The sequence below is a fragment of the Aedes aegypti genome, chromosome 1, assembly GCF_002204515.2.
Source record: "Aedes aegypti strain LVP_AGWG chromosome 1, AaegL5.0 Primary Assembly, whole genome shotgun sequence".
Lineage (NCBI taxonomy): Eukaryota > Metazoa > Arthropoda > Insecta > Diptera > Culicidae > Aedes > Aedes aegypti.
Window position 1 is genome coordinate 248,340,824 of NC_035107.1, and position 15,447 is coordinate 248,356,270.

The 15,447-nt window shown below is 38.4% G+C and overlaps 2 protein-coding genes across 3 annotated transcripts in view; both read right to left on the minus strand.

The window, feature by feature from the left end:
- The window catches only part of LOC5578934 (calcium-activated potassium channel slowpoke), a 226,985-nt gene extending 225,025 nt beyond the window's left edge, over window positions 1-1,960 (minus strand). Inside the window, exon 1 of the mRNA XM_021837453.1 lies at window positions 1,852-1,960. The gene's annotated coding sequence lies outside the window, so the exon portion shown is untranslated. The remainder of the gene's footprint in view (window positions 1-1,851) is intronic.
- A 12,743-nt stretch (window positions 1,961-14,703) lies between these two features.
- Window positions 14,704-15,433, minus strand: LOC5578932 (transcription elongation factor 1 homolog). 2 transcript variants are annotated; one of them, XM_021837505.1, is made up of 2 exons: window positions 15,309-15,433; window positions 14,704-15,228 (listed from the first exon to the last, which is right to left on the minus strand). In XM_021837505.1, exon 2 carries the CDS (start codon window positions 15,199-15,201, stop codon window positions 14,953-14,955), a length of 249 nt encoding a protein of 82 aa, XP_021693197.1. In that variant the 5' UTR covers window positions 15,202-15,228; window positions 15,309-15,433; the 3' UTR covers window positions 14,704-14,952. The 2 variants fall into 2 exon arrangements, with proteins under 2 accessions (XP_021693197.1, XP_001657220.1); XM_001657170.2 differs by having other exon boundaries at window positions 14,704-15,231; window positions 15,309-15,407.
- Window positions 15,434-15,447: the final 14 nt, after the last annotated feature.

A 15,447-nucleotide genomic window follows, 5' to 3' on the forward strand; every position in this document is an offset into this window, starting at 1 on the left:
TCGATGCGTGGAAATTTTCTTCCAAGAAATGGTCAAGAAAATCACATTTTTCTGATCGCAGTACGCAGTTGAGAAGAAATGTCACTTCAAAGGGGGCTCTCTGTAGGAAATTTCTTGACCCATTCAGTCAAGGAATTTCTTTACTTTTCTTAAGCGAAACAGCATACTTAGCTTTAATAATCATAACAAATACATAAATGATTTTAAAGCTGGGTATGCTGTTCTGCTCAAGAAAAGTAAAAAATTTCTGCGGAAGAAATGATCAAGAAATTTTCTACAGTGAGCTCCATTTGAATTGACATTTCTTTTCAACTGCGTACTGCGATCAAAGAAAAATGCTTTTCTTGAGCATTTCTTGCAAGAAATTCCCCACGCATCGAGTTAGACGTTTACTTTTCTGTTGAGGTGCATACTTTCCATAAGAGAAAAATAACCGTCATTGTTCTACAAATTTTCATTGCTCGGAATTGAAGCAATGTTCAAGAAAATCTATCATTGCATTGAACTTGCTATCAGTAATGTGATGGTAGACCCTTATGTGGATTTCTTTGAATTTGAACAAAATAATCTCCATTATTACAAACAAAGATATTCAAACAGTACGATTCAATCCCACGACTCTGCTTCGCGTTTGATTTCCCGAAATTTATTTTTAATGATAATTGACAGAAGAATTTTTGAACCTTAAGCTCGTTCATGAACGTGAAACCTACTGAATTTTAGATAAATGACATTTCCCACCCTTTAGTAGTTCCTTCATCTTCGACTATCATGAATTTATACCTATAAACACGCATCGCTTGCCGTCCGCTCCAATTTCCAAGCTCATCAACGAAATGTTCGGTTTTCCTCCACCAAACGGAAAATGAACTTCAGCCTAGTAACAGTTCCCCTCTCACATTCCACGGTCGTTTCTAATTCACAACACAACACTTTGCTTAGTTTCCATTTTTCATCACTGCATGACTAACTAAAGTTCCTACAGGAACAACACGCGACACATATTCCATGGCCCTGTTTTACTGCCCCGCTTTTCGTGCCACATAACCACTATAATACACATTTTCTTCCACCTCGCACGAAAATTAATGATTTCCCGAACAACATGATTCCTGTTATGAGCTCGAAGGGACTCATTCCCAGTCTTCCCAATACCTAGTGCCTTAAATTTCGACTGTACGAAACCTGACACAATAACACGCCACGACGCAGCACACATTTGGCATAGCACACTTAGGTTCCTGTTTTCCGAAACGTGCATCAAACTAACGTCCCACTCCACCTTCCTATCCCCTCGCAAAGAAGGGGGCAGGTGGAGCAGGACTTAGCAGCACAGGCTCTCACAACGCTCTCAGGTCCTTTGGCGGTTCTCTCTTCGAGCCCGATCCGATTCTCTCTCGTGCTCATGCTCCAACAAAAGCGTTCGATGACTGGCTGGCCCCAACTTTTGCTCCTGCCTGTTCAACACTTCGGGTTCTTCAAAGGACCCACCAGTCCTCTCCCACACTAGCACTCTTTCCCAACCCCCCCGCGGCTCCACCGACGGGTTCAACTTTTCATCCATTAATCGAAGAAAAAGAACAAGACCACCAGTAGGGCAGAACAAAGATGAAGAAGTGGAAAAATCCTATTTTCCCGGATTTTTCACTAAATTCGTCGGAATTTCCGCACTTTCGAACCGGCAAAGCGTAGACAACCCGGCGGGGCACCACGGAACGATGGAATACACTTGAATTTCGACCCGTCAGTGGCCAAAAATGGCCACTGAAAATTTCACACACACACAATTTTCCCTTTTGGAGTGGCCACCACTCGAGCAAGCCCCGAGACGGAGCTTACGGAAAAACGTACCTTTTCGGACGAGATCACACACTATTCTGACCCGAAGAGCTCGGATAGAATTTTCCTTGCCCATGCGATGCGATGGGGAAAATTGAGCGAATGCGTACCAATAGGACGACACTATGGAACGAAGCTGCGCGTGGGGCAGGGCTGGGCGGATATTTTTGAGAATGGTAATGCTTCGAACTTGGCGACGTCCGTTACCTGAAACGAACGCCATGCTTAACGTTATTTATAGACGACCACGCCGCGGCGTGTCTCCTGTGGCGCGTTTTTGCTTTGGGCCGATATAGGCGATGTTTGCGTAGGTTTAGTGAGACAGAAGTTCATTATTCGCTAAATACCGTCAGATTGTGTGATTTCGCTACGAATGCGCAATTTGTTCGTCAAGTTTCTCTAACGGTTTTTGGATAACTACCGTGATCGCCCCTAGCTCTGCGCACTTTCACCAAAATCTGGTGAAATACCGTCGTTGGGGGTGAGAATGGGTCAAAAAAGGATATGTACGATTTATTTATTGAATAATTATCGCAATATAACTCCAATAAACTTCCTTAGCCGAGTGGTTGAAGTCCGCGGCTACAAAGCAAAGCCATGCTGAAGGTGTCTGGGTTGGATTCCCGGTCGGTCCAGTATGATTTAGTAATGTAAGTTTTCTAGACTTCCCTGGGCATAGAGTATCATCATACTTGCCTCACGATATACGAAAGCGAAAATGGCAACTTTGACAAGAAAAGTTCTCAATCAATAACTGTGGAAGTGCTCATAAGAACACTAAGCTGAGAAGCAGGTTCTGTACCAGTGAGGATGGCAAGAAGAAGAAACTTCAAATTTGGTGTGTATGTACTCTGCCCATAACTGCACATCAGTCACGTTCGACATTTTTGACAATTTCGAGTTAATACCGTGAAAATTCATGAAATGATGTATATTTTTGATCAACTTACTAAAATCTGTGATTTTGTTCTAGAAAATTCGAAAAAATACCAAGTTGATTTGTCAAATTGGTAATAGGGCGATATCCAAAGCTGAAAAGGCAATAGATGGCTCTTTTCCAGTGGTAGTAAAAACGAAATCCTGAAGCAAAGAAAGCACCATGGAACATGAACTAAACACAAAAAAATATGTATTCACATAACGCTTGATTTCTAATCACTATTTTTTCGATCCAGTTTCCTAATTGCTTGTAATTCACGTTTTTCATAATTTTCCATACCGTCAAACGGGGCTTCTTTTGACATTATTTCCACATTCTTCAACTTTGAGGATTTGTAGCTCTAAGAATTATGAATGGATTTCGATAATTCTTGCATATATATTAGTTGTATATGTACGTAACAAATGTGCAAAATATGAAGCAAATCCATCAAGAAATAAAAAAATTGCTTGAATAGCGAAAAATATGTGTCCTTCAAGACATAAATGGGGCTACTTTGGACACACTTAGAAATCAATACGATTTGATAATAAAATGATTATTTTCGCATAAATTTTGAACTGAACTGATTCTATAGATTAACGTCTATTTTGACGTTGTTGAACGTTTTTCGTTGATAAACATAATTAAGAAAATTGTAAAGCGTGAAAAAATACACATACCTATATAAAACTTTTCAGCAAAATATGGTTTTGTAGTGTTTAACTTCTAGTATGAAATTTCAGTTTTACTTTCTTTTAAATAAAACTGTCAGGGTCAGCTACGACTGCTTGATTGTTTAAGTTGACACAATCGAATGATGCAATTACCAAGTACTGCGACGATTAATAAGGTCTGATTAATAATGATTAACATCTGTTAAAATTCTTAATGTTATATTAATGATATGTAGAAGGATCTCATCAATCCCTGTAACTGAAAGTAATTTTTATTTGAAGTGTAATGCATGAAGTACAAGAATAATGTTTTGCAAGATCGTAATTCAAATTTTACATTTGTAATTATTTTGGTCCTCAATAGTTTTGATATAGCTTAATGGTAGTCTATTTATAGCAGATCAAGAATGAAATTGTTTTGTACTATGGATGTAAAAATGACCGAGAATTATTTTTTTCAAGGAATATGGTTTGAGTTTACAACCAATACGTAATAAAATATATAAATTTGATGACTATTAACTTTCCTGAACCCTTGGTTATTTTTTTTGTTGTTGTAAAATATAGAAACCAACGCTACTTGCTTTTAAATAAAACTGTCAGGGTCAGCTACGACTGCTTGATTGTTTAAGTTGACACAATCGAATGATGCAATTACCAAGTACTGCGACGATTAATAAGGTCTGATTAATAATGATTAACATCTGTTAAAATTCTTAATGTTATATTAAATCTCATCAATTCCTGTAACTAAAAGTAATTTTTATTTAAAGTGTAATGCATGAAGTACAAGAATAATGTTTTGCAAGATCGTAATTCAAATTTTACATTTGTAATTATTTTGGTCCTCAATAGTTTTGATATAGCTTAATGGTAGTCTATTTATAGCAGATCAAGAATGAAATTGTTTTGTACTACGGATGCAAAAATGACCGAGAATTATTTTTTTCAAGGAATATGGTTTGAGTTTACAACCAATACGTAATAAAATATATAAATTTGATGACTATTAACTTTCCTGAATCCTTGGTTAATTTTTTTGTTGTTGTAAAGCTTAGCTTAGCTTAGCTTAGACTGACTACACATATCAATGGTTGCTATTCCGTGATTGACCGAAGTCAGTGAAAATGCACAAAGAATCAACTAGAAGTTCGGCTGGGATTGGCCATAATCTTCTTCAGTGTGCATAATTCAGTGCCTCTATTTATACAAGGTCAATAACGGCGCCGGCCACGTCCTTGCAGTCAGGTGGGATTGGAGGAAGGAATGTTAGTGTGTAACCTTTGCTATATGGAGACCGTGTTTACCTCTGCATCTCCACAAAGGTTACTGGGAGGGATGTTTGTTAATGGGAAGGATCGTTGGGTCACAGGATTCACTTTGATAAGCGATTAGACCATGATAAATTATTTGACGCGAGCTAAGGATCGAACACTACCAACCTGCTTCGCGAACCGCGCCACTAATAAATCATGCCACGCGAGCGACGCGCGACACGATTGATCCTGCTCACATCACCTGCCCCCGCAGGAGCAAGCGACGCGAGCAAAGGATCAAACACTACTAACCTGCTTCGCGAACCGCGCCACTAATAGATCATGCCACGCGAGCGTCGCGCGACACGATTGATCCTGCTCACATCACCCGCCCCCGCAGGAGCAAGCGACGCGAGCAAAGGATCAAACACTACTAACCTGCTTCGCGATCCGCGCCACTAATCTCAAGGTCGAAGGATCAAACACTACTAACGAACCGATCACTTTTTCACTACTTCACTACCGACGCGCGACATGTTTGATCCTGCCCTCATCGCGCGCCCCCGCAGGAGCAAGCGTCAAGGTCGAAGGATCAAACACTACTAACGAACCGATCACTTTTTCACTACTTCACTACCGACGCGCGACATGTTTGATCCTGCCCTCATCGCGCGCCCCCGCAGGAGCAAGCGTCAAGGTCGAAGGATCAAACACTACTAACGAACCGATCACTTTTTCACTACTTCACTACCGACGCGCGACATGTTTGATCCTGCCCTCATCGCGCGCCCCCGCAGGAGCAAGCGTCAAGGTCGAAGGATCAAACACTACTAACGTACCGATCACTTTTTCACTACTTCACTACCGACGCGCGACATGTTTGATCCTGCCCTCATCGCGCGCCCCCGCAGGAGCAAGCGTCAAGGTCGAAGGATCAAACACTACTCTGAATCCTTGGTTAATTTTTTTGTTGTTGTAAAATATAGAAACCAACGCTTCAAATAAAAGTCGTAAAATTAAGACCTTTGATCAATTATTTTTGTAACACAACAATTTTTAACATAAAATTATCCCAAATTTTTATGAAACATGACGATTCGATAGTTTTGTGACGCTCCCAATTCCACGATATGTGAAAAATTCGAACAATGTTTACATAGCAAATGTTTTGTGCCTTGTGAATAGGTGTTCGGAATTTTTAAATATATTTTCCTGTTTATCCTGTTATTGTTGATGTTGTTCCGAAAAATGTTCGTGTCTGGTTGTAGAGCATGTTTCGGTCAATAAAAGTGCTGAAGACACAAAATAGCTCAGATTAATATTTATGCTGCAAATAAATCAAAAACACGAATGTCCAAAGTAGCCCCCGGAATCAAAAGTAGCCCCGTTTGACGGTACGTTTTGACAGATTTCGACTACCACTCTTCCATGCGCTTGTGTTGGAAGTTTGAGAAATTTGAGAATCCAGCGTAGCGTGATCAGTGAGTAGAATACAAACATCAGTGTCGCCGCTGCGGCCAGTGAGAGAAACTGAATGTACGAAAGGTTGTTGTCTGTACTTTTTGCCGCTGGCGCCAACTGTTAGCATTTTAGAACGAAATAAACAGTCGTTACACTATTGCAACCGCATAACAGTCACATTGAGATTATACCTTGGACAGGCATCTGATACATATACCATGGTACAAGTTGTCAAGAAAATTATTCCAAGGCTATCTTGAATGAAGACAATTATCAGTATGGAACCCAGTAGTGCAAAAGGTACCCAAGTTTGACAGATCGTAGTACACTTTTCACGGCATTCTAGATTACCTTATGAGCCATAAAATTTTGGGCAACTGCAAGGGACATGGAGGTCTTTAATTTGTCTTTGGTCGTAGCTAACAAAATCAACAAGTAACGCACATGTAACGCATTATGTTCTATTGTACATTGAATGCAAGGTGCGTGCTTCTATGAAAGTACCATATAAACTGACGTGTGAGTATTTATTTTTCCACTTTGAGAATGTGCACGAGATTCTATTCGGCAACTAAATGAACAATAGTAGCAAACAAATTTATATCAGAATTATTTTCTGACTATTCACCTAATATACGATATGAGCTGTACAAAATTTCAGCCTCAAATAAGCACTTTTGAGTTCCTGGTAATTTTTAGAAATTTTAGTTTCTTTCCATACTACCATAAAATCGACACTTGGAGTTCCATTTATACTTATGACACACTTGTGGTATACGTACCATGGTACAACTATCTTGAAATGGGTTCCATACTGATAATTGTCTTCATTCAAGATAACCTTGGAATAATTTTCTTGACAACTTGTACCATGGTATATGTATCAGATGTATGTCCAAGGTATTACTCAATGCCTACTTCTGTCGAATGTGAAACACATACAGTTATGGGCAGTACTTTGATGGTACATTGACAACTGTTCAAAAAAAATAAAGAAAAATATTTATTCACTGCGGCACTATAAGTGAACGGAAAATGACCCAATCTCACCCCGCATAATCACAAACCATATTCGTACTGTTTCACATGCTATCCAGAACCGTATCCAAACATATCAAGATAATTTTGTACAACATCCAAAATAACAATAAACCAACTGTATCATAATTGGTTTTAACAGTTTGGTGAATGGTAATTGCAAAAATAACAATGTGGGAAATAGGCGGTCAAGTTAGGTAACCATTTAAAAATCCCGATTTTGTCGAACAAAATTTTTCGTTTACAATTTGTCAAATGAGCAATATACTATCCATTTTTCGTTCAATCCACTGTACAACGAAATGTTTCTAAATAGTTGAACCATAAAGTTGCAGTACGGTGAGCTTATAGTGTTTAATAGTATTGTAGCCCTTTTCCGTGATATTGTGTAATGGTAAAACAATAAAAGCCAAATTTAGTTATTTAACCTCTAGATTGTATTATTTGTATTATTGCATTGTACAGTTTTCTCTAATCCACGATTTACTTTTCCTGGTTGATTGAAATTAAAACCTGTTACAGTTTCTGTCTTGTCAGAACGCTATTGTCTTTTTAATTCTGAATAATCATCACTCCTCCTTGTTTTTACTTGGATTCAATAGTAACACTAACTGCTCAGTCTCCCGGAAACAGTAAATCCGGAGAATCTGTGCGGATCTTGCTCGCTATGCTAGGTTTGGGCAACTGGCTGCTGAAATCCGAATCGTCTCGTGCAGCCTTTGCAAAGCCGACAGGGATACTTGAAGGATGCATGAGGACGTTTTCAATGTTTTCTGGCGTATGCGCTTATAATTTAAAAGTTTTGCAGATCAAAATAATCTGAAAAGGAAGCGGTGTAATAATGATGAGTTTGAGGGAAAAAGACAATCTTGTATCTGATCCGTCCTACCTACCTACTTTCCCGTAGAGATTCAGAAGCAGGAACAAACAACAACGATAATTATAACAAATTGGAATGATTTTATATTAATTAATAATATTTTCACTGCCATAAGTCAATTACTAGTTAGTTTCTTCGATAGCTTGAAAATTGAGCGAAATTTTGCCTCACTTGGGACTCAACAGCTTTGCTATGTTTTGACAGATGTTTTTTTTTGTGAATACACTTATACCATTTTATACCACCATTTGCCGAATTGTTGAAAAATAGTACCATATAGTAAAATAGATTTGTGTATGTGTGTTGCTACAAACTATTTTCCAGATGGTTATTATACATTGCAACCATATCTGTCGAGTTTCTATCGCAATATCATTCAACAATTTCGGCACATAAAAATATATTGTAACTATTTGTGGTACATTGTTCAAACTGTTTGATATGGTATTAAGCTTGAGGATTCATACTGTTCAACAAACATGCAACTGTTTAAGATACTTTAACCTTAACCGGTATAAGAAGCTTACTGTTTGGAATGTGAGTGAAATTGTAATTTTCTATGCGGGACTGTACTGCCGTGAATCGCAAGTCAGTCCCATCTGTAAAAAGTAGGCCTTGAGAAAATGGGCTGTGAAGTTTCCAAACTTGTTCTCCATACGAATATTCAAACAAATCCAGAAGATTGGAACATGTTCAAATTTTAATGAAACTTTCACAATTTGCTTTTCACTACGAGAACTTTCTGAGAAAAATCAAAACACGGTTTATTTTTGTGTTACACGGTGCGGGAATCTGTAGTGGGACTTATATGCGATTACTTTTCATTATGGGACAGTTTGACTTGCTGGTTTTTCCTGCTTTTTCCAAACAAATTTTATTATCTCATTTGAGAAACTGAAAGAGCATTGGAAGATATGTTGAAAACTGAAACAAACCTCAATTTTGACGAAAATGCAAAAGGGGCTGAGGGGTCATGCACAAATTACGTCACGCTCCAAGGGGGGGAGGGGGTCGAGCCAAGCGTGACAAGCCTTATAAAATTTTCGGAGAATTCATATAAAAAGTGTGACAGAGGGGGGGGAGGGGTCGAAAAAGTTGAAATTTAGCGTGACATAATTTGTGTACCATCCCTGACTTGCGATACACGGCAGTGTAATTGAAATAACTTGTTTTTGAGAATATGATTGCAAAACCTGGAAAATATTGATGAAATACGGTGCAAATATGACGAAAAGACATTTAAGATGTTTCACAAGTGTGAAACCACTTAAAATAACGATTAAAGCAAAAAATTGAAGATCTATGAGAAAAAATATGTAAACACAGCATTTATCCACAGACAAACAGACGTAATACTTAGAACAAATCTCGATCAAAGTCATAGTCTCGAGGACATGTACGCCCAATGCTAAAATTAGTGTGGTTGGCCGACGGGCCAACAGATGGCGATAGTGTGTAAACGTCAAACGCGAACAAAAATGATGCGAGCGCTGCGGGTGGTGGATTGGCCACCTACCATATTTTTGAATTGACCGTTAAAAAGATGGTCGATGGACAATGATGAGAGTGTGACGTCTGTTTGTCTGTGATTTATCGTCAAGTTAACATAAATTTTCTTGTTATTTTCCTCAAATTGTCTTCAAAGTCTCATCCCTATCGCCAAAATGCTTATTCAGTTTCCCCAAAAGTTTAATAAAACCGTGATTATTTTAAACCTTCGCATTAGTTAAGTTTCGGTGCGAAATTCCACGATCAATACATTTCAGGCAGATGTTGACGTCATAATCATAATCATAAAAAAATATTCTGGGGGAGGGGGTTGAAATACCGTAAAAAATTTCTTACGTATATGTTCTTGTAGCCTTTTAACCTTCCAGTCGTCTCGTAGTTGACCACCGTCCGAACCACCTTGCTGCTGTTGTGATCAAAAAGCGTGTTTTTTTTTCAATTGGAATCATTTATAAAATTAAAGTTTAAATGTGTTATAGCCATTATTTGAGCTGTGAAAATTGCTAAAGTATGCTATTTCGTATTATTAAATAAAAATAAGATTTCATTAAACATTTTAGGACCCAATTGTAGACAACTAGATCATAATTATCTCATTTGACAATCCAACGAATCTAATGAGAAATATTTCATTTGCAAAGCTTCATGGCTGAAAATACGCAGAATTATACACTACGCGACTTTAGTTAATACCGTTAATACCTCTAATAAATTTACCTTGTCTTATATTTCGTCTTATGATGCGATGGAGACGCGTTGTACTTTGTAGACTGACATCAGATATCGTTTGATATGTGTTAGGGTTTTATGGAGGAGATTCTTACGCGCCATAGAATTCTACACTTTTCCTTCATAAATTGGATGCATCCGGAAGCAGTTGACGGAAAATTTGGTCTAGTTTCAGTAACATATTGGCCACCGGAGGTATTCCGGGTTTTCCGTGGGCATGTCCAAATGGCATATTTTCTGTCGCTTGTATTTTTGTGCGGTGTTAAGTTGTGTAGATGTTTACAATTTTCCTAGAAACTAAAATGAACAGGAAGTTGAATGCCGGCGGACGCATAAAAAATCGTTGAAAATCTTCAGAAATATGATCATTTCCGTAAAACTAGTTTCGGAAAATATGATCAGTCACATTTGTACCTATATTAAATCATGTACAGGGATTGAATCCTGAGAAAATTGAGAGAATCTCTCACGTATCGCTCTCTGTAACTATCATAACATGCTGCACATTATGAGAGACTGTTTATCGTATACTGCTACAAGTTTGCTCAGATTGGGGGGATAGTAGTGCATGATAAAACCCCTCTAAACATGCTCCAAGCCTGGGGGACACTGTTGTTATTGGAAGTTCGTGGATTGTTTATCGAGCCAGTTAAGAAAAACCCCTATCCCCAACGGTAAACAAGCGAGAAAAATGGATTTTATCATCGCTCTCTCGTTGGGGCTATCGCTCGCTGCTTCCATTTATCAGACTTGTTACACCTTGCGATACAATGACGATCGTGGACCGCAACAGATGGGATGTTTTTCTTTGCTTGCTTTGATCGTGCTTCATTCTCAAATGAGAGCGAATTCTGCAACGCCTGATCATGTATATATTATCCGAAGCTATTCAAGTAAGCATCAAACTTCAAGATGCTGCTTCCGGCAGCATATTCAGAACCATCAGACGAACTAACCACTCTAAAGTAGGGTCCAGGTACCTAGAAGGTGTGGCCAATTAGGAACATGTTCGGAACTATATTGATATAGGCATCAAACTTCAAGATTTTAGAAGGTAATAATTCCGGAAGGATTTCTAGAGCCACCGACTGTTATGACCACTCTATAATAGGTTCCAGGTGCCCCCCGGAGGCCACATCCTCCGGGGCAATTCGAACCTACTAAAGAGTGGTTATGGTAGCCGGTGGTGCTGGAAATGTTTCGGGAAGCACCACCTATGAAAATCTTGAAGTTGTCCATATTGATATGGTTTCAGATATGTTCCTAATAAATCACTTCCCCCAGGGCACCTGGAACCTACTATAGAGACCAGTGCGTCTAATGGTTCCAAATATTCTGCTGGAAGCATCGTTTTGAAGATTGATTCCCACTTGGATATAGCTTCGGATAATATATACATGATTGGAAATACAAACATGACTACACTGAAACAAGCGTTGAAGTAATGAGAACCATAAACAAGTTTTTAAATTTACTATTCCAATCACGATTGAGCTATCAAGAACGCTTTTTATTTGCGTTTTGGTCCCTAGCCGCGCTTGTCAATCGCAAGATCCTTGGTACGATTCTGGCTAACTGCATGTTTTTAACCATGATATAGTAATTTTTACTGTGAATATGGTACCATGGTAAAATTGAATGCACAAAATGTTTGAAATAAATGCAAATTGTTTCTGCACAAATCAAGTGGCGTTGTGTATTTAATTTAACCTTCTAATATAGTATTTTCAACTGCAACGCTGTTCTCAGTGTATGTTTTCCGTGACCAGTTCCACGGAAATGGTCATATTTCTGAAGATTTACTACGATTCTTAATACGTAAACTTCTTTTTAGTTCTAGTTTCTAGAAAAATTGTAAGTATCTACACTCCCGTGCATAAGTTTGGGTTCACCCCATAAAAAACATACTAAAGTGTTCAGTCCATATCTCTGTGATTACACATCCAATTAAAACTCTCCAAGCCGCATACGAAAGGCAAAGAGTTATTCTTACTTCGTATGTATTTTTCAAAAAACATTTTTTTTAATTTTGTATACTATTTTTTTACTTAAAGTTGTGACATTCTTCAAAAAACACACTGAACAGCTATTTTGCTCAGCATTCGACCAAAATTTAAAGAAAAGTTGTCATTAGAATCGTAATCTTATATTCTTTAAAGAGCACTCACGAAATTTTGCTTATTACAATTAAATTTGTGGGCTTCGTGGCCGTGCGGTTAGTGTTACCAAGCATTTAGCCACATCGTGTCGAGGAGTGTGGGTTCGATTCCCGCTTCAGTCCGGAAAACTTTTCGTCAGGAACGTTTTCCGGTTGTGCCACTGGGCGTTGCATGCTAGTCCGTTGTCTTGTGTGGTGCTTCCTTCAAAGGGCAAATCGTCCACTGGAAGCATTAACGTGTAGGTGTCTTTTAAAAAAAAAAAAATTGTTTATTACAATCTTTCTTCAAAATTCTTGCGGATTTTCAATACGTCGTCCGTTTTATGTGAAGTGTTTCGAGAAAATGAGTCACTCGTTAAAAAGTAGCTAAGCATCCATACTTTCAGACGCGCAATAGTTTTTCTTGCCCCTCTTTGTCCCTAGAGGTGAAAATTCTATTTTCATTTTTCATTATGATTTATCTATCTCATCATTCAAATCTGTATAATGCGTCAAAACTCGTTTAAAACTTTACTGAAATTACTAAAGGGAAATTAAAATTGTATCTCTAGTTTTAGTTTATGCACAAATTTCTGCATTACAACCATTTTTTTTTGCAATACTAGGCTTTTTATTCGATTGGATGAAAAAACTTACTTTGGACAAATTTCACTAGAAAATCGATTTTCTAATTTGACATTTATTTCCAACGGAATGATATCAGGTATCCAAGAAAGCTATTAGACTGCCATTATCAAGCGATTTGGAACGTATTTGAGGTTTTGTCCGACCTTTGTATGCAGGTCCATGTATGTATTCATAGATAGCGCCGTGCATGCAGTGACACAGCGACAAGATCGTAGCATACTGTAGCTTGAGCACCACTGATATAGACAAACTCATCTCTGAGTAGAAATAAAAATACGATGTCATGTTATCAGATTGCATATTTAAAGGAGTTTGAAATTTTAAATGCACCTCTAAAGATTTCAACTCACAACCAGAGTTACTCATGGATTCTTTACTTGAATAATTTTTAGGTGAACCAGTCACGGCTGACCTCGCAAGCAGTGAAAGTCTCAGACTAAAGACAGCCTAAAGATATAAGACATACAACAAAGCACAATGGATTTAGTCTACATCTGTGACACTCTGAGTAGAAATTTCTAAGGGTGTATTACTTATCATATCGCGAAATTGCATATTAGCAGGAGTATATGTTTACTTTCGAATGCACCCCAAACAATTTTTACTCACAACATCAGTTACACAGAAATTGAAAAATCATTTGACGCACGGAAACGCGAATCTACTCAAATCCGAGTCGTTTCAACACAAAATCGTAGTTGAGGCCTTTGTAGTTTATACCCAAAATTGTATAAATTTCCAAGGTCCCCACTAGATAGTTTGCCTTTGATTCCGTTAAAAAAAAATTTCATAGTTTATTCAACCCAAGCATAAAAATATTTACCTTTTTGGGCCAAACTACCTCCATTGGGGCCTTCCTTAGCCGAGTGGTTAGAGTCCGCAGCTACAAAGCAAAGCCATGCAGAAGGTGTCTGGGTTCGATTCCCGATCGATTCAGGATCTTGTCGTAATGAAAAATTCCTTGACTTCCCTGGGCATAAAGTATCATCGTACCTGCCACACGATATACGAATGCGAAATTGGCAACTTAGGCCAAGAAAGTTCTCAGTTAATAACTGTGGAAGTGTTCTTAGAACACTACGCTGAGTAGCCGGTTCTGTCCCAGTAATAATTCCAGGGTATGAACAATTCTGAAGCTTTGGATTCTAGTTCAAATTTTGACGTATAGAATCAAAATTTATAAAAAAAAACTGGAAACCGTTGAACAAGCCAATTCCCGCTTTTGAAATAATTTGAGGTCAAGATTAAAGTTTCATAACGCAAACGAACTTTCCTTTTCAAATGAAGAGTCCAAACGTAAAAAGATTTGAGTAAAATTTTGGCCGGTTTTGAGTTTAGTATGTGTACTAAAATAACTACTGTTTCAAGCTTTCAACGGTATGTATTTCTGTCCAACAGTTATAATAACATAATTCGTAGAAGTTTGGCTTGTCTTTTGTGGCACCCATGCAATTTGTATGGATTGAAAAATTTCTGAAGAAACTTACAGTCGATTATCTCAAAAAAAAATAAGTCACTTAGACCCCCTTGCTTCTAACCCTGATCAAATTGATTGTATGTAGTGGATGTAGATACTACATTATCAATCCAAATAAGTCAAAGAAACAAGCTGGTGCTTCACATCCTGATAATTTATTTTCAAAATAAACCTCAAAGTCTCACACAAATTAATATAATGAAAGTGTATCAATCTTTTCATCAAGGAAATCGTTAACTAAATCTAGCCGGTTTTGCATGTGTCCATCAGTTTCTACATTAGTGGGTTAAGTGATATAAATAGTCGACGCTTTACATCCTAATACAGGTATGCCGGGTCCGTCCTCTCCGGCACACCACTTCCGGAGCCGTCCGATTCCGATTTAGTTGGCGCTCTCGCACGCATCCACCCAATCGTTGTACACGTCGACCGGCTCGGACAGGAAGTTGATCGACGTCTGGTAGTCCTCCATACACACCCGGCAGGTTATTCGCGCCGAGTTCCGGCTCTTGTCCATCTTCACTTCGCAGGACTTTTCGTGGTTGCAGAACGGGCAGTTGAACTGTTGATCCAGAGGTTCGATGTTCTTACGCTTCGGCGGTGGCTTTCTCTTCGACTTTCGACGTCCCATGGTGGTGCTGTGCGCTGGGTTTGATTGCTACTAATGAAGAAGGCAAATTAGTATTACTTTTATTGAAAAACTTACGAGTTAGATAGGTATATTGTGTTTGTTTATACCTTTACGCGACGCGCTCGGGTATGATGATGGCCGCTCGCGATCACAAATTTTGACAGAAATGGTGACAGCTTGGCGTTTACCCGCGTCGACCACAGTTGATTCGCCTGGAGAAGGTAGTCGTGATTATTTTGGCAAGAC